At 45.0% G+C, this 21,565-nt stretch overlaps 1 protein-coding gene across 5 annotated transcripts in view; it reads left to right on the forward strand.

The window, feature by feature from the left end:
• The window catches only part of BTBD11 (BTB domain containing 11), a 193,807-nt gene that overhangs the window by 96,714 nt on the left and 75,528 nt on the right, over positions 1-21,565 (forward strand). For all 5 annotated transcript variants that reach the window (XR_003529321.1, XM_027653526.1, XM_027653516.1 and 2 more), the window contains exons 2-3: positions 3,471-3,620; positions 18,624-18,828. Coding sequence is in view for 4 of the 5 variants with exons in the window: in XM_027653526.1 (XP_027509327.1) it covers positions 3,471-3,620; positions 18,624-18,828 (355 nt within the window). In the remaining variant the exon portion in view is untranslated. The remainder of the gene's footprint in view (positions 1-3,470; positions 3,621-18,623; positions 18,829-21,565) is intronic.

The following is a 21,565-nucleotide window of genomic DNA, read 5'->3' on the forward strand; positions in this document are numbered from 1 at the left end:
TTGCTCCAGTGGTTCACAGCAGTCAGAGGTGCAACATAGGGCTTCTGTACGTTGCTGGTTGACGCAGAGCTGCCAGGGACATACTGAAGGAGTCTGGCCCTGTATTCATCAGGCAACAACTGACTTCTTAATTTCCACTCTAGTGAATCAGAGGGAAGAAGAGGGATAAAATAATGGGCAAAGAAGCGCACAGGGTTCAGTAACCGTGCAGAAAGGAAGGACATGTAACAGTGCCAAGTTGAGAGAAAAGACAGGTACTGCTGTTCATTTCTGAAGACACTGCACAGAAGTCTTTGGTGTGGAATGACAGGTACCATCGGCAGTGACAGCAAGAAAAGGAAGTGGGGGAAAGTCCTGGTTTTCAGGCAACTGGAAACTTGAGGTCCTCACCTGTTTTTCAAGTTTAACACAATACGGCTGAAAAAGCAAGTGAATTAACACCAATTGGCAAAGAATTAAAATAAGGAAGTTGAACTGTAGCCAAACCAGTGAAAGCTTTTTAGATGTTTCTATCTATAAAAAAGATATTTATAATCACAAAATGTTTATTTTTTCATCTCCCTCCTCAGTTTGGCATGCTCTCTTCTTCCCTTCTGTAGCCTTTCATCAGAAAATTTGAACTTTACATCAAACACTGATAAAAAGAGAGTGTTTTTTTCTTCTAAAAAGGCATTTTATTCATTTTAATATTTTGGGGGGGAAAACAGTTGAACCTAGAAGATTGGCAGAGTCGCATGCCCAAGCCATAGAATTCCCTTTCTCTATACTTATAGAAACAGATTTGATCCAGCAAAATTATAAGTTATAAACAAATCTTCCATCACCCCACTGGTCACTGGCTGTGGTCAATTATAGTTTTGGAGCTGGCATATAAGTATCAGATGTTTGGCTATTGTGTGTCTTTGCTAATCTCCAACCCAAGTGAAACCCTTTGGCATGATACATCCTAGAATTTGTTACGTTTTCTAACAATGGCACATTTTGCATTTCATTTGCGCTTTTCCATCCAAGAACCTAAGAGTATGCTCCCCTCGCCAAAGAACAGAGTAATTAATCATCAGGGCTGTTTGTAAGGAAAAGGCCTGGCTGTGGGAACAGAGTCATAGATAAAGTAGAGAATAAAATGTCTATATCCCACTGCATAAATCACTTGGAGAAATACTTTCTGTACATATTAGAATTTTAAACAATTTGGATTTTATTTGTAAAATTATCATAAACAGGATTTTTTCCCCCCACACTTAAGGTGCGTTTTTGGAGAAAAATTATCCAATTCATATTTTAAAGATGCCATAAAGCTGTTTGTGCTCTATATTTTTTTGTTTTTAGAAATCTCTTAGAATATTAGATCATTTTCACATCTGTTTTCTGCAGGGAAGACTCTTCCAATTTTGTCTTAATTTCTATCCATTAAAATTATAAAGAATAATCTAAAAAAAATTGATAAATATTTCCGAGAGAGTACTTACTAAAATATGCAGGCAATCCTGCATTTTAAATCCAGGTGTTTGTACTTCTGGAGATCTGTACATCCACAGAATATAAATGTCGATCAGTGCACCAAGTGTTTAAGTGAGTCAGCCACTGAGTGATGGCAGGAGAATTTGAAGAGCTTGTTTGATAAGCTGTTGTTGCTTTTCATTCCCTACCTTTCTGCTTTAAGTTCTTCCCTCCCTTTTGCTGTGTCAGATGTCCTGCTCTTTCTCTCCGGGGCACTTCCTCTTGAGTCGTGTTACTCGCTCATGACCTTCTACACATGCATGGGGTTGTTACAACCCTGGGACCAGAGCCAGGGCTGGGAATTACATCTGTTCCTGCTCCTCTGTCTCCAGCATTCAAACACACTATCAGGAACTTTGTTCTGGCGCTGCTGCTGTGTGCAGAGGATGATCCTGGTTTAGGTTGCTGTCTCATGGCCATAGTTGACAAGACTTTTGGTCTTGGTTTTCCCAGTGTATACCCCTGCTTTTTCTTTTGAATAGGCTCACTGAACCTGTGTCACCTCTCTCCTCCCAGAATGGGTGTTTTTAGGTCTGTGCTGCAAATATAGCTTGTAGACTGAACTGTTTGCAGGGAAGAGATAGATGTGAGGAGGGAATCCAGGGCGGTTTGGTGAAGCTAACAAGATGTCTGAGAAACATCTCCTCTCAGGTGAATTGCCTGATTTTTCAGTGCTCCAAGGCAGGGATATTGGTGGGGCTCTTTCATAACTGAGATAAACAGGTTAAGGTAGCTATTCTGCCCTGGACCTCCAATGTTATACCTATTGGCAGAATTATTGGTCAGTAGCGTTAGATGTTGTATATTTACTGAGCTGGGAAATTAAGCAAGTTGTTCCCTTGAAGAAAACCACTAAATACATACCTCTTCCTTAATGTATTTTGCCCCGTAAGGGCAGATTCTCCTGTCTGTGCTTAAAAGAAAAGAGTAGTAAAAACTAATGGAAAATACATATTTCCTACTCTGGCTTCTTTTCTAAGGTAATTGTTGCACATCATGCATTTGGAGATAAGATGAAATTTAATCATCATAAAGAGGTAGAGTTCCACTGCCTGGGTCTCCACCTGTGTGTGTCCCAGAGGGACTGGGAAGATGATAGCCATTGTGAAGAGCATAGCCATAGCTGACTGTTCCCAGACCTTAGGAAGGGAGCAGAGCTTGCTCTCCAAGCTGGACCAATGCATCAATTACTCAAGGATGGTAATGCAATGTTTGCTCTTATAAATAAGTTCTGTTTTTTAGCGTGACAATGATTTTGATGAGTAGATTTATGCCCTCTATCTATTCCTGAGGGTTTAGATGTTGTGGCAGAAAGTGACTTTTGTGCCTGAATGAATGTGTATGTAAATCATTTTACTGTCAGTAGCTTTACTTTTGCTCTGCACCATAAAAATTCACTGCTCTAAGGGCTTCTTCATAATGGGCTTTTGAAGTCCAAGCAGTTCAATTACCAGGAGCTGTATTTACAAAAGAAATTCAATCAGCCCATCAATGACACTTCTAACATCTTGATACTGTCTGTTATTTTGGCAATTGACAGTGGAATTCCCCTTACAGGAAAATCCTGTAAATGTATCATGTCTCATATATAATTTTAAAGCCAATCTGGAGGAATTCTGAGATACCATTAGATACAGTTTTCTAATAATTTTGTGTAGGTTTGGAGTAGTTTCTAGGAGGCTTCTTTGGAACCCTCTTGAACTCCCCTTTGGGCAATCCTCCTAGGATTTTCTGTAAGAATTATCCCTAGAGTGATGTTGTAATTGACTTGTTGATATTCAGAAGAGCTAACAAGGACCACTTCTGCATGAGTCATCTGTGACATTGAGTTATAGTTGTTGGTTGTCTTCAAGCTCTGCACACACAGGCTGTGTCTTGGAATGTCCCCAAAACGATGGGGTGGTGCCAGCAAAGTCATCCATATTGGCTGAAATTACATCAGACTTCTCCTTTCTTTTTTTCCACTGTAGGTGTTCTCTGCCTGCCGGACAGCTTGAACCTTCACAAAGACCAGCAAAGGTCAAACAAGCCTGGGGAGGTGCAGATGTTCAGCCAGTCAGAGCTACGGACCATCGAGCAGTCTTTACTTGCTACGCGCGTGGGGAGCATTTCTGAACTCAGTAAGTACAAGGCTGTCAATAACATTTGGATTTCTTTCCTGAAAGTAAGGCAAAGCCAACTGCATTTTCTGGCTCTGCAGAGGAGAGATGAGGGGGCATATGTAATGTTGAAGGAGGCACTGGGGCAGATCTAGCTGTGTTCATGCTCCATGGTTAGTTTGGAAGCTGAAGCCATAGGAGGAAGGAAGTCTTGTGCAGACTCATAGCAGTGCCTATGGCTTGTTTGCATACATTGCTCTCAGTTTTAAAGGTGGAAGATGCTTCATTTCATCTTCCCTATGTTCTATTTGAGAGCACCTCACAGCTTGGCCAAACTTGCAAATGTGTTTTGTATTGGTGTGCTGTCTCATTTCAGTGGGATGTCTGTTTTATGATGGCAGGCAAAAAGCTGAAGGCTGCAATAAGTACAGGAAATATTGCCACACGTTTAAGGCAGAGCTAGTTCCACGTGTGTTGGAGAAGATCCTTCACTTGCCTTTCCTTCTCCAGTTTCAGCAAAAGAAAGCCCCACAACTCAAACGTGCACCAGTGGAATTTACTCCTAAAAGATAAATTACTTGCTATTAATCAAAACACTTTTTAAGAAATATGGGAATCTATGATATTTGTCAAAATCTGAAAACTTTGCTTTTGGCACAGATAAATGGTAGAAGACAAATCCCATGTGCATCCTTTTGTGACATAGAGATAAATTACCAAAAGTGCTTTATTTAAACTTTCTTTTTATTAAGAGAGAAGTGTTCCAATCAGATGTTTGTAGTCTAGTTAGATATACAAAGCTCTGTGTGGGAAAACGGTACATTTAGACAAATTTTTTTATGAGATTTGTGAGAAATACTGTCGACCATTTTTTTTCCCTGAGGTCTGTTATAAAATTTTGGGGACAAATTAAAAAGTACTCAAATACATGAAGATACAGGCTACCCAACTTACTGTTATTCCTATTACTGACTTGTGTATTACCAGCATCATAAAGAACATGTATAGAGATCTGATGTTCATTTTTTTGGCACTTTCTGTAGCAATGCAAGTCTCCTCTGTAGGTCCATCATATCACCATGGCTCAGTTTTGTGCTGTTCACGAGCCGTGTGGATGCACCTTGAATGTCTGTCTACAAGCCACAAGATGAATTTCTGTTTTCAGCTTGCTAATTTTAATTTTCTCTGGTAAAATGTCAACAAGCCAAGAGCACTTACGTGCCTTAGTGTGAAGTGTTGCTCCGTCTCTGGAATCAGGTGTTTGGTGTTATTCAAATTAAGTAATTTATGCTCATTTATTTCACGCATATGAAACACACAACAGTACAGTCTGTGTGCCAACTAAATTATGCATGATACAGCTCTCTTTCTTAAAAGTACATATGGTTGGGTTTTAACAAATAAGTAATTTATAGATATTTCATGGTGGATGGGGGGTTTTAATTCTGGATTTTTCTTGGACTTTTGTACACAACCCGAAAAGCCAGACTCCTTAGTTAGAGCACCCTCTCCTCTTTTAAAATCTGATTTCTAGAAATCTGTCATCAGTAAGTGTCCTACCTTACATTCAAATCTTTGGTTGGTAGGGTTTGCTTTCTGTACATCTGTTGACTGCAAACACAGGCAAAACACTCTTCAGGGTGGCCAGTTCGTAGAACAGAGTGCATCAGTGGGAGTTAGATGCAGCTGTCGGAGACGTTGGCAACTCCGGCAGGCTGGTAGCCCTCCAGAAAGCCCTCTGGCCAACTGTCGAGGGATCCTCCCTGGCCCCTGCAAGCAGATGCATGTTGGGGAAGCAGCAGTGGGAGGAGTGGTAATTGGCAAAGCTTGCAAGGCTGGATATGCTCAGTTGGGTAGAAATCTGTGCTGTGCAGCAGTGCTGGTGCAGAGTTCAAAACCAAGCTGTGAAATGTGGAGGGAGGCACAGTGTATTGGTGCGCAAAAACCCTCTGATTTTGGAGGAAAAATCATGAAATGGAAGGAAAGTGGAGGGGCGAGGGGATACAAGTAGGTTTGCTCTTTGCTCAGTGCTTGTGTGTCTGTCTCTGGCAGCAGCAGCAGCTGTGAGCCAGAGGTTACAGCAAAACCTCTGCCATGGAGGGCGGATGAGGAACCATAGCATGGAGGCAGTAATGGAGAGCAGTGGGGAGAAGCTGGGGGGAACACCTGGGGATCATAAAGGCAGGGAGGGTGTAGGCAAAGGAGGTTTTATTGCTGCCTTGGTGGTGTGAGGGGGATGGAGAGCTTTAAAAGTGATGTTCTGGCAAGCATTGACATGGAGAAAGTGAGATACGAGGGAAGGATTAGATATGGAAGAGCCTCTGCTTTTGTGAGGATGAATAAAGGTGATGAGGGAGACTCTCTGGATAGAGGGAATTAAGAGGGATAGTACTTATGAAGAGGGGGAGGAGGTAGCAACCAGAACTGAGAGACAAGGACAGAAGCTTGGCCTGTGGACCAACAGAGCGGGCAGTCCCCAGGCATGTGTCTGCAATGTCCCATTGGCTTGCACTATCCCAGGAGCCAGGATTTCACTTCTGTTCTCTTCAAAAGGGCACAAAAACCGTGGACAAAGACTGATCTTGCAATAAAGCAATTTAATTTTATCTCAGGTAAAAAGAATATCTAAAAAAGGAGTTCTAATTGAATGAGATTTCCTGTAGTTTATTGACATCAGTAATTAAAGTATTGCAAGTATGCAGAATAACTGGAATTAACAAGTGCCTGCTTGCGGAGGAAAGGCTTCCCCTGCTCTTGGTTCTACTCAGCATCTTTGCATGCAGCAGCTGCCGAGCTGCTGGAGGCTTTGAGAGCGGGAAGTCAGATCTGTCCCCTGAAAGATGACAGCTGGTAAACAGGGCCTGTTTTGTGCCCAGCACCTGTATTTCAGCTCATGTTGTCTTAATTTCTTCATGGTCTGTCCCAGGTGAAAAATCGATTCACAAGGTGAAAAGCCTTGCATCATGTGGTACCTTCACCTTGCCCTTCTTGTGATGGCCCTCATGTGTCTGCACCCTTTGTTTTTTCATGCATTCTGTCAGTGTATTAGAAAAGACCATTTGGGTGAGCTGTGTCTCTCAGGGGGGTGACAGCAGGCAGGAGAATTTTGGGAAAAGGTGGGATGGCAGACATGACCACAGAGAGAGGACAGAACCCTGGGAATGCTGCTGGGAATGCTGCAAAGGAGGGTGTCAACCCAGGCTGCCACTGGGGAGTCCTCATGGCCAGACAGGTGCAACTGGATTCGTGGATGCTGCTCTGGTCCCCTCCAAACCCTGCGTGTCTGGTGCTTCTGCTCTCACCTCCCAGGCTTAGCAGGTAGCAGGCTCTGGTCCTTGCTGGGACAGCCCTGCCCTGGCTGGTGGTGGCCAGGTGAGATAGTGCCACTGGCCCTGGGGAACTCTCCTGAAAATAGGATGAAGAGGTGATGTTGCTGACTTAGGGGGGGAAAAAAAATCAAAGGAAGGCTTCATCTCCAAGACTTAGGAGGAGAATGTAAATAGACACCTAATTCCACACCGCAATTACAGCTGTACTGCGTGATTCCAAGGCAAAGACTTAAAAAATTAATGTGAAACCTTATTCATTAAAATATAATGAACATAGCGCAAAGTTAAGGAACAACAATAAATCTAGGCTATGTTATATTGGCATTTAGTATTCAGGAATTGTAATTGCCTACTACAGTGTGTTTTAAAATAATGTAATTTCATTTGAAATGCTTATTATATAGAGAACATTGGGAAGAACTGAAGCACAGCAAAAGTAATAGGATTTTAAACAGTAGCCTCATAGTATTTCACTGTTGAATCTTAGAGAAAATATTTCACAGGACTTTTTTTTCCAAGTTTTTTCCTGAAGTTTCCTGTATTTCTAGACCAGACCTAGAGGAGAAGGGGAGTAGATCTGTTTGGCTTTTTTTTCATAAAGTTTTTGGGATTCATCTAGATTTCTGATTCTTCTCTTTCATTTCTTCCCCGTTCAGATGGGGAAAAATAAGTAGACTGAATAGAAAAATACAGCAATATTAGGGAGTGCTTTGGCTGTGGAGAGATCCCAAGATACTGCCTTTTGACCTTTGAATATTTTTCCTAACTTCTTTATATGAGTGTTTGCAATCCACAAACATTTACGTTATATTTGACTGTATAACGCTCCAAGACACCTATTCATCATCTGTCTAAAAATACCACTGCTGGCTTGGAGACCAAATACAGAAGGGATGAGGCTCACAACTGAAGGTTGTTGCCATTTTGCTGGATGAAGGAGGACTCTTTCTCTTGCGTATGCACGTAGGTTGTAACAAGGAAGAGCAGAGCCTTAAGGTGGACTGGGCACCAATCCTGGCACCAAGAAGTTCTCCTCCCTCACTGTACTTTACTTGGGGTAAAGACGGCCGAGCTGGGACAGCCCCTCTGTGCCGAGGTGCATATGTAGGGCTGTAGAAGGTTGTGTCTCTCAAGCATCACAGAGGGATAAACAGTGGCTTAGGATGTCATCCAAAGCATGTCTTCATGTATGTCTTCAGGTTAGAGTAGAAAACCTTTTGGGGCTTGCTTTGACTGCAAAGATGGCCAGTCTGCTATAGCTTTCCTGGGTGAGCAGTTTGCCACCCAGGCTTGCGCAAACTATTGTGACTGGTGGTGATGGTATTACTCTGAGTGTTAACCACGACAAATAATCGTTTTTATTTTAAACTGTGATAATCTGAAGATGAGGATGCGACTTAACACTGCTGATCTTAGAGTTTTTTTGCCTTTGAATGGTGTTTAGCTGAGAGCAATTCCCAGATGTGATGTTCAGGCTGGTATTTCCTCCCTGTCACCACTCAGGTCTCAGCAAAGTTTCCCTTTTTGCCACTGGAAAAATGCCACCCTTCATCCCCTCTTTCCATTCCACATCATCTTCTCTTTGCCTCCGCAGTTCTGACTATATATTTCCAAAATAACGGCCTCCCAGTAGATCTTGGCATGCTTTTAGGGATGAAAGGAAGGGTTACTGCTCAAGTGTAAGAAGGAATGTGATTGCACATACTGATACTGTTTTTCATTTCTCCTCAGAGCCCCAGCTGAGGAGATGATGAAAGTCGGCATCCCCTCCCTTGCCTTTTCATCTAGTCTCAATCCTCTGCAGCCAACAGGAAGGAGCACTGTAGGAGCCCTACAAATTGATTCATGTGCTCTGAATAAGAGGTTAAACCTAGGCTAAGAAGCAAATGCCAGGGTAAAGGTGCTTGCTGTAAGGGTGGCATCTGAAGGAGTGTTGTCACAAGTGCTCTGCTTATTTACTGCCAGAACAAAAGCCCTGTTAGTCAGATATATTTCTCAGACTAAGCATCACTGTAGAGAAAAAACAAAGCTTATTCCCTGTGAACAGTTTGGTTCATGCAGCAAGCACAGTGCTGAGCTAAACAGAGGTACTAGCCAAAACCTGCAATTCAGGTGGTAGTGCTTCCTTCAGCCTAGTGTTTGGCCACAGACTGACAGCATGTGTGTCACCTCTCCAGATATGGCGATATCCAGTTTTCAAGGGCCTTTCACTGGTTTGTTGCACAAGATCTCTATGTCCTAGCTCTCCCATCACTTTCTGGGCCTTTAGTTTGCAATTCCTCCTTGCTGTTATCCACAAGTCATCTGCTTCATCTGTAAAAGTGGAAAAGAGAAGTTGTTAAAATGCTCCTCAACAGAGAACCCCCAGCAGAGAACACAGGACAGATTAATGCAGTGCTTAAATGCTAGGTAGTTTCTTCCTTCCTGGTTGCAGGCTTTCCTAGCTGCTACCCTGTTCCCCTTGCAGCCCTCTCTGAGAGATGGACCACAGCCTCTGTTGGCTGTATCTGTGCACAGGAAGGGGTGTGGGTTACTTAATAGCCCCAAACAACATCCTGCTTTTTTTCTCTTCCCCCTGAGATACCCACTGTCATAAGCCATAAAGCAATACGTTTATTTATCAGTTGAAATGAAGCATGAGGGAGGATAATTGGAAAATACCAGCCTGCACCCTACTCAGCCTTTATCTTCCCTTTGACTGCCCCATTGACCAAGGGAGTGGATTTCTGTCTTGGGTCACAGGGGCTGAACAGGGGCAGCTGTTGCTTGGCTGGGTCCCCATCTGCTGTCAGCACTCCCTGGCTCTCCCCATGGGTGAGACTCGGCCCCCGTTGCCTTCTTTGCGAGGCGAGCTCAGGCTCGTTTTGTTCCTCCAAGGCTTCTACCTCGTGTGTTTAAGCCCACTCAGGTCTGATGGTTAGAGGCAAAAGGCAGCGCCATGGTGCGTGGGGGATACTGAAGCGCCAGCCCTCCACCAGTCTTACCTGAAATATCAATGTATTGGCTCAGAACTCTCTCATTTACATCACCTCTGAGGTACAGACTCCTGATCCCCCCAAACCCGTGCATCACAACACACCCGGGATTCAAATGGCATTTTCCTTCTCTTAGGTTTGCATCCTCCCTGTCCCTGCTGTGCAGAGCACAGGCAGTTGATCAGGCTAGGGTGAGTGCTCTTCAGCTGGCCTGCTAAGCAATGGGAGGCTCTCAAATTCAGAGTTTCAGGATATGGGTCTATGTCAGGCCAAATTAAAACCAGGAATGGTGGTCCATAAGGCAGTGATGGTCTGCAGAGGGAATAGCTCATGAATAGCTCATCCAAGTCAAAGCTTGTTTTGTTTGAAGTTGGTGTGGCTTAAGGGGAATCAAACACAAACATCACGCTTGCCACGTTGGATTGGAGATTTTGAAGGTTAAAGTGTTGTTATAATAGGTATATGAACATGAGAAAGTTTAATTATTACTGTGGTTTTTTATGGGCTCTATCCAATCCCTAATTTATCAGTCTTCAAAGGCTTTGCAAACTCTAAATTGCATACAAACACTTACTCTGTAATATAAATAGAAGCTTCTTGTGATGGTGGGGTAAGTGAAAATAAAAAGGTTAAACTATCTGTGGGAGGCTACAGGGAAGCCACTGCCAGGAAATGGGCTGCTCGCATCCCAGTCCTGTCTTCTGAGTTCTGAGTTTCAGACCACAGTTCCTTGTTTTGCTCTTCTATGGGAGAGATGAATGGCTGTTAGGAGAAGAAAAGGTTGCCTGGGGTAGCAGATTCACACAGGGGCACAGTGCGGGCCAGCGGAGGTGGCAGAGCTGGGAAGGTGTCTGCAGAGCGAGCTCAGCGGTGAAGTTGTTGCGTGTGGGATGCCCTGCTGAGTGTGGGTTATGGCACCCCAAGTGCACCCGCAGCCTGAGGCAGCTGGCTCTACAATATGGAATTATACTGTGTGCCAAAGAATGTTTTACCTTTATGTTTGAAGATACTTTGTGCTAAGAGCATGCACACAGTGAATACATTCTAAACACTTTCTCGTGTGCAGCCACCCTAGCTCTGTGCACGCTCTTTTCCTGGTAGAGATGAGTTGTCTTGAGTTAATGATGGAAAACCTCCAGTAAATCATTTGAGGATGGGTTTTGCTTGAGCAGTTTTTGCTCAGCTGACTTTTGAAACATAGAGATTGTTGTACCACCGGAGGCGGAGGAACATGGAGGAACAGCGCAGCTGAAATCCAGAGCGTAGGGACATCTCAGGCGGCTGACTGAGTGGATGGCTGGAGGCAGCTGCTGTGGTACAGGAGACACAGTTCATCTACTCACATTCACCTGCATTGATGCGCTCACAGATGTGTGCTGGGGTGAACTGTAGGAATGCATCACTTTGCTGCAGAAACCAGAGGCAACAGGGGTGTCACAGTTTGAAATTGGCCCCCCTGAGAGGCTGGGAGGGCTCAGAGGTGATTTGGGTGCCAGGACAGTGTTCCCTGGAGAGCCAGTCACTCTCCATGTTGTTCGCTTCTGCTCAAAATCATATATCACAGCACCAGAAGCTGTTTGCAGTTCTGTCTTGGTTGTTTTGCTGTTGGTGTCTGCTGCGTGTAGGTGTTGAAGGCCAGGGGGTGGCTGGGCTCCCTCTCTCCCCCTCCGGGGGGAAGAGGGGAGCCCTGCAGCCCCCCTAACTCTTCCTAGGCCAGAGTTAGAGACAGCATTGGTAGAGTGCATGTTTGTGAGGGATGCGACTCACAAACAACTGGTAAGTGGGAGAGAGAGAGAGAGAGAGAGAGAGAGACCTTGCGGCCAGGCCCTCTTCTTCCCCCCCCACCTTTGCAGCCAAGCTGCAGAGAAGGGCTGTGTTTTTCCCTCTCACTATTTAGTGAGAGTGGATGCAAGGCTCAGCATTAGAGCAGAGCCAAGTGGACGGGGTGGAGGAGGCTCGATTGTTAGGGAGAAAGATCCCAAGCAAAAATCGGAGACGGACCTCCAGAGAGAAAGAGAGAGAGAGGAGCCCGGAGGATGTCTCTGCTGTGAACTAAAACGCAGAACAACTGAAAACGCGAGGAGAAATCAACATTCCAGGACGTGGATGCTTGATAAGCTAAACTACACTGCAGCAGCCTATGAACCAAGGTATGAGAGAGAGAAATCACATAGCAGCAGAAGAGCAAGGACTCAAAGCTATCTTCTTGGGCTTCATGAGGAGGAGAGACTGCAACAAACAACTGGAACTTGGTGAGGGGGGAGCGTTCAGGAGCCCAGAACACTCCCACAGCAAAAGACTGTGTTACATATCAGCCTTGAAAAGCTGCTCCTGGACTAAAGTAGTTAAAAGGAGGGGCTTGAAAGGACCTACAGACAGAAATGTAATATATATATATAGTTGCCTTTAGTTTGTATAGTATTTATTTGTGTAAATAAATGTATATACTTCCCCCTTCCCCTACAGAAGCCTGTGGTCTGAAAGCTTCCCTCTGGTGTTAGGATAAATTGTGGGAAGGGGTGGGGGAAGCCTGGAAATTGGATTTTTGGATTTTTAATGTGGCTCAAACTGCCACAAAGGGAAAGAAACTTAGCTGAAGTTTGGGAAGGATGCAGAATGGCCGTGGCTACCAGGTAGCAGTCTGATTAAATAGACCATGATTTATTATCAGGGTTATAATTCAAGTTTTCAATACAGTTTCTCCAGAGCTGGTTGTGAGCAAAACCATAGATGCAAGACTTTTATACTGAAGTGTGCAATTAATCCAGGTCAAGAAAATGAGTTTTGCACCTGTCTTACATGCTTGTAAGGGAGACAAACTTTGGAAGCTACTGACCATGATATGAATTTGGCAGGTCCCTGATGGATACTCCTTCTTTCCATGGTCTGGACAAGACACAGGAGAACGTTAAGAGCTCTGAAAGACAGGCACAACTCCAGTCTGTGGCTCTGTCCCCCTCTTTGCAGGAGAAAATGTTCACCCAGGTAGCACAGCAAAGCAGTAACACTGCTCTCCTATCAACATGCCCCAAAGCAGGGCATGATTCCTGAGCACAGGCTACGCACATAGGAGTCATGGACATAGGAGTCATGGACAGCTGGAAGGATGACCAGACAAGCATTATCAAAGTGATGGGTGCTGCCTGCAGGATGCTGTTATGCTAGAAACATGGCCTTCAGCTTCATACAGCGCCCTAATAGGATGTTAGGTGAGAAGAGAGCTGTGATGGAAACAGATCCTCCCTCCTCTCTCTCCTGGATTTTGAAGGAAAGACACAGGTCAAAAAACTGACACTTGTTTTCAGCGTGCAAAAATATCATTGTGAAGTTGTTCTGGTAGTTTTAGAACACGTTTTTGGAACAAGAAGAACTCGAGGTAGGTGTCATAGGGGAGCAGCTGTGTAAGGATCGGTCCAGTGTCATTCACCTCAGGGTCGTGGCTGTGCAGGCATGCACCCAGCTGAATGGTTTTGGCTGTTGAAGTTTATCCCTCTGAAAGCAGTTAGCCTGCTCCTAGACAGGCAGGTTTGCATGATCAGGTCCATCATGACAGATCAAAAAATCCCACAGGAAGCTTCTCAGGCATGGGCATTGGGCATCTGTCATTTTCTCTCTCTTCCTCCTCTTTTTGCTTCCTCTGTGCCCTCCCCATTCCAAAATTGGAAACAGATGTGTTATTCTTTAAACTTTGGGCTCTCAAATAGTAAAAGCATTGATAATAGCTTTTACTGAAGCCAAACACATTAAAAAAAAAAGCTTCACTGGTCACTGCAGAGAGAGCTGAAGCTTCCCACTTGCGTGCTGTATGTTGTTATATGTTGTATACCACCCCCATACAGATGGGAGCAGCTTCACTTTCCCTGTCACATCATATCTTTGGCTTGAAGTCAATGAAGCTGTTCCTTAAATATTCAGTATTGCCTTAAACCAGGCCCATGTCAGAACATGCGCATTACATAATATTTTCAATCCTTAAATCAAATGTATGTGGACCTTGCATTCATGAGCTGTGCTGAACTGACAGCAGCAGCAATGAGTGAACCCTGCTTTTATTAATAGAAGGGATGAAATGCTGGCAGCTGCAGTGGCAGCTCTCCACGCTGCAGTGTAGTGATGGTTTTGTGGCTTTTTGGTAACCAGTGTGCAAGGCACGGCGTTTCTCCTCTGGGCTGAAAAGCTCCAGTGTGGAGCCACATTCCTGGAGTCCTTCCCCATGCAGAATCAGGGCTGCAAGGCAGTGCCAGCCTGGGGCCTGCCGTTGCCTTTGCTGCCCTCTGGGAGCCTGGCCTCTAGTTGTGGCTTCCCAGCTTTGGCAACAAAAATGTCCTCAAATGTCCCCCCACTTTGGTCTTCTTTTTCTTTTTTCTTGTGTTTACCCTACACAATGTGGTGTCTTCATCTGCCTGGCTCTGCCTGCAAAGCAGTTTGTGCTTTGGCTCGCCTGGCTTATGTTGCATAAATTACGGAAGTTTTCATTTAGTTTAATTTTAAAACAAAACAAAATTGGCAAGGTCTCTTGTCAGGCAGATCATCTCCCCAGTCTGTTCCTCAGGCGGTGGAACAGGAGTGAGAATTTGCTCAGTGGAGAGCAAGGCAGGAATCCCTGCCGAGCCCCTTGGGCCATGATGCCAAAGCCCTCGGGAACCTCATCCATGGAGTTACAAGGTCAACGCAGCTGCTGGGATTTTTATTTTTTATGTGGTTTTTTTGGAAATGATGCACTGAGGAATTTATTGGCCTTTCATATGTGTTCAGTTGATACAGCTGAGACATATTTTCAAGGCCAAAAAAATGTAGAAGACCCAGCAGTGCTCCAAGCAGGTAACCTCCCCTTGCCGAGCCTTTCTTTGCTGAGCATGGCTCTGAAGAGCAGGCATGGCTGACACAAAGTGGTGAAGGAGGCTTATCTCTGTGTGCTTGGCCACAAATTCAAGGCTGCCCTTGTTGCTCAGATTCATGGCTAGGCTTCACGAACGAAGATTTGGGAAGGCACTATCCACATTTGCTACAGCTTCAAGCCTGCGCAATGGATTTTTTAGGTGAGACACAGCGTGCGCGGAACTGAACCCACCCTTTAATCCTGAGGTTCATCTGCCAGGGCCGAGCGAGCCTGGACGGTGGCAGTGAGGTCCTCAGGACGTAGGTTTGATTAGAGTGACCTTCTCTTAGATGGATGGCCTTACAGGGCTAAGCGAGCTCCATCTGCCCGGGTTTGGGATTGGAGTTGTCCTTCTCCTAGGATGACTGCCAGGAGGCTAACGAGCTCATCCTGCCCAAGAATGTATTAAATCTGGTCCTATGGTTTTGATCTGTCTGGTATGGGCGACCCTACTGGAGGCATGTACCACATAGCTTGCAACCACACAGGGGTACAGAGACTATGTTCCTATTAGAACGCTTTGGGCAAGTCTTTCATTTCCTGCTTTGTTATCATGTTGCTCAGATATACCACAGCTTTTACATCTGGCAAGGAGAGCATGTTTCCCAGATGAGACTTGAGTTGGCTGATTGCTGGAGAGCAGACCAGTGAGTCCCTTCATGAAGCTGGTCTCACATCCATGGGCTTTGAGGTGCAATGACTGGAATCAAAGAGAGTTTCAACTCCTGGTATAGTCTTTGGAAGGAAATGGAGAAGCAAAAACATATTAGCAAGTAACAATAGAAGGAGCAAAACCTGGTAGGGATTGAAAACAACACACAAGCACCTAGAACCAGATGTTGCACTATGCTACATTTTACAGAATTTGCATAAGTGCTGCCATATAGTGTGTGCATGCACCTGTCAGCTTCCTCATGCCTTCTTGGCACTGATCCTGGAGCACAGATATGCTAAGGCAGTCTCTGCCCTGAAGAATTGCACTGTAACTGGATGTGGCTGGAGGAGGCAAAGGGCACTAGGGCATGTATTGGATTGTTTGAGATTACACTGTGGAATAAAACAGATCAGTGGTTTCTGTCCTGCCTCTAGTGCTCTGCCTGTTGGGCACCAATATCATAATGGAGCTCTTTTTGCTTATTTACTGTTCTCTATGAAGCTCAATGCTTTACAGGTATTGATTATTTAAGATTGGAGTTGACTCTGATAAAGAAATGTTATAATAATTTTTAATATAGAAATCACTTCAAATGTGACCAGAGATAGCATAGCAAAGGAAGATAGCATAGGCAAAAGCAAGATCTAAGCAAATCAGTTTTTGGTATAATGCAATTAAATGAGGCTTAAACATAAAAAGCATTAGTTCAGTTTTTGTGGTATGAATTGGTTTGGGTTTCTTAAGAAGCAGTTGAGAAAATACAGAATAAAATGGTGAACTCCTGGTCCTGTTGATATGAGTGGGAGCCTTGCCATTGAGCAAGGCTCGACTTCCTCCAGCCTTTTATCAGCAATGAGGGTTAGCTGCCCACCCTGCCCACGTCACTCTTGCTGCTGCTTTCCCTCCTTACTCACCGTGCAGCTTCCTCTGGTCCTGTATGTGTCGTTGAAGTCACATCACCCCAGCACTGGGGGAGGAGTGGGGTGAAGTAATGCTACTGCCAGAATCTGGGCCTAACTCGGATCTTGATTTTTATTCAACATTCGGTACAAAAGTCTGAGGTGTTCTCTGGTGTCTGCTGTCTTAATCCACTGAAATAAGACTGGCCATGTGTTTAATTTTAACCACATGCTTCAGTGCTACAGTGTCTTGGGTCTGAACAGGCTGAATTTAGTGCTTTTTCTCTGCCTTTGCTGTTATTATTAAAGCTGGATGTTGCAGCCAGTACTTCTATGCAGTTTTTTTTCCTTCTGGAGAAAGAGAGAGGAATTTGCTATCAACAAGGCTGCTAGCGGTTAAATTGGCCTGTGCTAGAGTTGGCAGAGCACATCTGCTGTGACTGGAGTGGGCTGAGTGAAGGGGGTCCCAAACTTTCCTGCTGCTTCTGATTGTCTGCAGATAATTTTGTGCAGGACTGGGGAGTCATCTCAGCAGCACATCTGTTCCTGCTGTGGACCTGATCCTGCATGCTTTCTGCATGCAGTTTCTCTTGGAAATTATAAGCATGCAAGGCTGCAACATTGGTTCTATCATGACAATTTCCTGGCAGAGAGAAAAGAAACTATTTTTAAATGAAAGCTTAGAATCAGAAGAATATTGCAGAGTGCAGCAAAAAATTGTGTCAAAACCCTGAAATCATGGACTCGGCAGTTTCCTCATGCCAGCGGTTTTCTTCTCTTCATGGTTTAAAGGCTATGTTTTTGGAGGACTGGGCTGAGATTTTTCTGAGAGACATTTCTATTCCCCCTGGTACACATTATCATAGCAGCAGCAGCAGCACTGTCTGTGTGAGTCAGGCTGGAAAGAGGGGATGCGCTATATTCACGGGGGTGGGATTTTGCAAAAACCCGTAGTTCTGCTGTGCACACAGTCAGAGTGGTTCTCCTTTAAGTTTGCCCAAGATTTCATTATCCCTCTTCCCCACCCCCCATATTGGTTTTATATTCCTACCTTGGTGTACATTTTAAACTTTTCCTTCCAAGTTTCATTGCTCTGTGGTCCTTTGGAAAAGCAAATAAGAGAAAGTGCGTGACTTCTTCTTAGCACGGGAAAATTATGTCCTCTTTTCCCCATCACTTGATTTTGTATAGATTAAGAATGACCCAAAGGGCTCTTGCTCAGATTTTCATTTAAAACAAACCAACTGATTAGATTCGAGATCATTATTTCCCCCAAAAGCACTCTCAGAGTGATTTGAACATGTGAAAACAGGCAGTTTATAACCACAATTGTTTCCCTGCCTTTGATAGAGTGGTCACTAGTCAACAAAGGTAAAATTCACTGCCTCAGAGGGAGATGCTTTAGTTAATTAGTTACCATCAGTGTTGTGCTGAGACTCACTGCTGCTTGCCCATATATTTCCTTGCTAATCTCACTGGCTGGCTTTGCTGATCCCAGTCCACTTGTTGTGCTGCATTCCCATACGTGCCCTGCGAGGAAGTGGCCCAAACCACATTGGCACAGGGGAGACAATGAGCATCTTCTTCTTTGGCCATTTTCTGTGCTCTGGAAACCTGAGGGGCTGGGTAAAACATACTTCACAGGTTTTGCTTTTCTGCTAACATGAGGTTTTCCAGGCCTAGTCTGGGCTCACAGAGTGGAATTTTGCTTGCACATTTTTGATAGTTTTTTAACAATATTTTTCCCCTTTTTTCTTCACCCAAATGCACATTTGCATGCTCCTGCAGTGCTTTGTGCATTATCTGACTGCCTCCTTCCTCATTCCAAGGGGTAGATTTCCCTGCCACTCTCTGACCAGGAGCATGCAGCTTTTGGTGCTGCTCTGCATTGTCCCCACTGGTCTTTTTTTGGGGCTGTGGGGTTTTGACATCCTCCAAAGGCTGCCAGTCGGTAGCTGTGGTCCTGGCCTCGGCATACCAGCTCTGCAAGCGGTGCTGAGATGGGCCAGCCTAATGCTGCCCACACACCATATTTGCAGAAACATGTCTCCTGCAGGCCTTTGTGGGCTTGTCTGCGGCCTGGGTATGTCACACCTCACCACGTAAACCACCAGGCAATGTTCAGCCTGGTGACGAGCAACACACAGGATCCTGTCCTACCCTGTACTGTTTGCATATGTGAGGTTAAATGGAAGGAAAAAACAACCCAACGTGCCTTTCAGTTTGCAAACTCAGGGGAGAGGCAGCTGAAAAGCCTGGCTTTTACCCAACTTTTGCTTTTTTCCAGGTGACCTGGTGTCTCGAGCAATGCATCACCTCCAGCCCCTCAATGCCAAGCAGCACGGGAATGGGACACCAATGCACCAGAAGCAGGGATCGTTCTACTGGGAGCCAGAGGCTCTCTACACCCTTTGCTACTTCATGCACTGTCCACAGATGGAGTGGGAAAACCCCAATGTGGAGCCATCAAAAGTCACGCTGCAGACCGAGAGGTAAGAGCCACTGCACGGTGCTTACTGTTGTGGCGAAGACGTTTTGTTAATAAATCAGCCCGGCTGGCTAATTGCTAATTACAGCTTGCTCGCGAGAGGCTGCAGAGCAGTCTGGTTTGGTTTAGGATCACCTCTTTGAAATCCGTTTCTCTCGCCGAACTGCTGCATGGCCGAACCAATATATATCAAAAGTGACACCCAGTGGCTACATACAGCAAATTGGTTCCAGATGTGCACTTGAGAGAGATTTCCTATTCCTTTCGTTGTTGCTCAGCTATTCTGTGTTTTGGAAAAGAAAATGAGAACTTCTATTTCTGGCCTAGCAGGTTTGGGTTTAAATGTGGGGGTTTTTTCTGCATGCTAATATGGCTCAACAGCTGTGACTGGGGAAGTGGAAAATGAATAGGGTGTAGTGTGTAGAAAGGAGAAGTCATTAAAGATAGTGGGCTCCAGCCGCAGTGAGTACCCGGGCACAGGAGTAACCTCAGGGCTGCTCTGGCCAGGGACGTGGCAAGTTCCAGCTGTGCTGCTGTTGTCCCTGCTCTGGGGATGGCCAGGGCAGGGGAGGCACACCTGGAGCCCTGCCATGACTCAGGGTCTGATGTAAGGTGAGAAGGAGATGCCACTGAAACTGGCAGGCAGGTGCCATAGTGCAGGGCAGCTCTGCACCCAGGCACTGCAGAAAGCAACCAGGACAGATTGCTGACCAAGAAAATAAATCTATGTCCTCTCAAAAGCCCAGCAAACCCTCTAGTAACACAGGTCTCCAACTGTGTGCTATTTCCCTGCCGCACTTCTCACCAGCTGTAAACCAGGCATCCCCAGGATGGATGAGAGGAGTGGCTGTGCTGGTTGGTTGGAAAGTGATGGATATTACTTTTTAGGCTGGCTATTGTGGTGATGCAAATGCAAGCTGATTTGTCAAGCTGGGTTCCACATTTACATCCCAATGTATGTATTGGGGTGTACGTGTGAGCCAAACTCTGATGTGCACGTGTGCCCCAAGAGCTGTGCATGTGTGGCTTGGTTATTGTTTCAGTGTGAGGTCTGCATCTCAAAAGCAGCATTTGAGGATGTCATTGTATGTGTAGCTGTAAATGGTATATAATATGATATCTTAATTGACATACTTTTGTATCACTCACAGAAGACCATACCAGATGAAACCCTGGCATTAATGATGTTACTGGGAATTTTGCCATTTGCCTTTGGATGGCATTTTGTTTCCTTTCAAGTTTGGGTCTCTCCATGAGGATGTTTGTCGCTTTTTGTTCTGTTATTTCCAAAGAAGGAAAAAAAAAACAGAAGGGAAATGACAAGAATCCAGAATTTTATTTTTTTCTTCTAAATTATTTTTAATTTCTTGATTTGTCATCCAGCCTTGCTATTGTGGAAGGCTTAACTCGTGTCCAAGAGTGATTAGCATGCACAAAAAAAATTAAAAAAATTAGAAAATACCTTCACCTGATCCATAGTCCCCATCTGTGGGCGTAATGCCACTGGAACCAGAGGGAACATAGGAGTGAATAATGCTGAGCCTCTGGTTTTGTAAGACTTCTTCAGACTTCCCTGTGCAGAAGTGAAAAGGGCAGGAATATTGTAGCACTTGCTTTAATAGGTTTTCCTTTCTCTGAGGTCGCCTTAATACAAGTCCTGTTCCTTAGAGCACTTGACATGCTGATTATTTAAAGCGATCGTTCTTTGCTTTATTTTGAATACTCCGTCTGGCAGGACATCTTCCTTTGGCAGGGCAGCGTAATGCCTGCGGCGTGCGGTGAGGGCCAGAGCAAGTACTCAGTGTTATTGCCAAGAGCTTGTGGTCACTTTTGGAAGGAGCAGATACATCTCCTGTTGCCTAATCAAACATGCGTTAGTACTTAGTGCTGGAGTGGGAGCGACGCAGGGCTAAGTGTGAGCCCGGATATTTCCATGGAGCTGAGTTCTGGGCGTTTAATCAGCTGGATGTAACCATCCTGTACTGCTCAGAAAGGAGAACAGTGAAGCTGACTTCTCTTTAGTGCTCTGAGGAGCTTTAGTGCTCATTTCCTACCTTTTGTTTTTAACATGCAAGCTTGCTTTGTGGCCCATGACTTAATTCTGGTGGTTTCGGTTTCCATGACGGGTTTTTGTGCATTGCGGGGAGATGAGTTTGTTAAACATGACACACTTACATGCAAAAGATTTGCAAGAGTTGTGGCGTATCTGTGTGACATATTCCCTCTCCAGCTGTGGCAATTGCTTTTATTTTGGAAGAAGCCCAAAAGGAAGAAAGGAGGTCCAGGCATCTTTCCCCATCCTTGGCCTTTCTTGTGTCCCTGCTGATGCAGAGAATCCAGGACTGTATGGATCTGGCTGTAGGCAGTATTTTCATGAAATAGGGGTTGCCCTTGGCTCCTGTGAAGCCAAGCTGGCTACTGACTTGGCCCCCTTCTCCCTGATAGTGCAGGCCCAGGGTGGAGAGGGTTGGGGGATGCAGTCAGAGAATTTTGACAGCAGTTGAAGGGCTTGGTGGCATCATAAAACCATCCCATTCTTCCCACCCAATGCCAGCCCACCTGGATTTCGGCTGAGTTAGGGAGCTGCAAAGGCTCTACACGTCCTTCTGCAGAAGCTGGATATGGGAGAGGAATCCAGCATGGTGGCATTGCTGCCTGGCTTAGCACTTTCCAGCTCAGAAAGCAGTACCTCCCTCAGAGTCTTGGGGGACGCATAAAATGGGATTTTTACCTTTGAATAA

The sequence above is a fragment of the Corapipo altera genome, unplaced genomic scaffold (genome assembly GCF_003945725.1).
Source record: "Corapipo altera isolate COAL_440 unplaced genomic scaffold, ASM394572v1 1, whole genome shotgun sequence".
Taxonomy (NCBI): Eukaryota; Metazoa; Chordata; class Aves; order Passeriformes; family Pipridae; genus Corapipo; species Corapipo altera.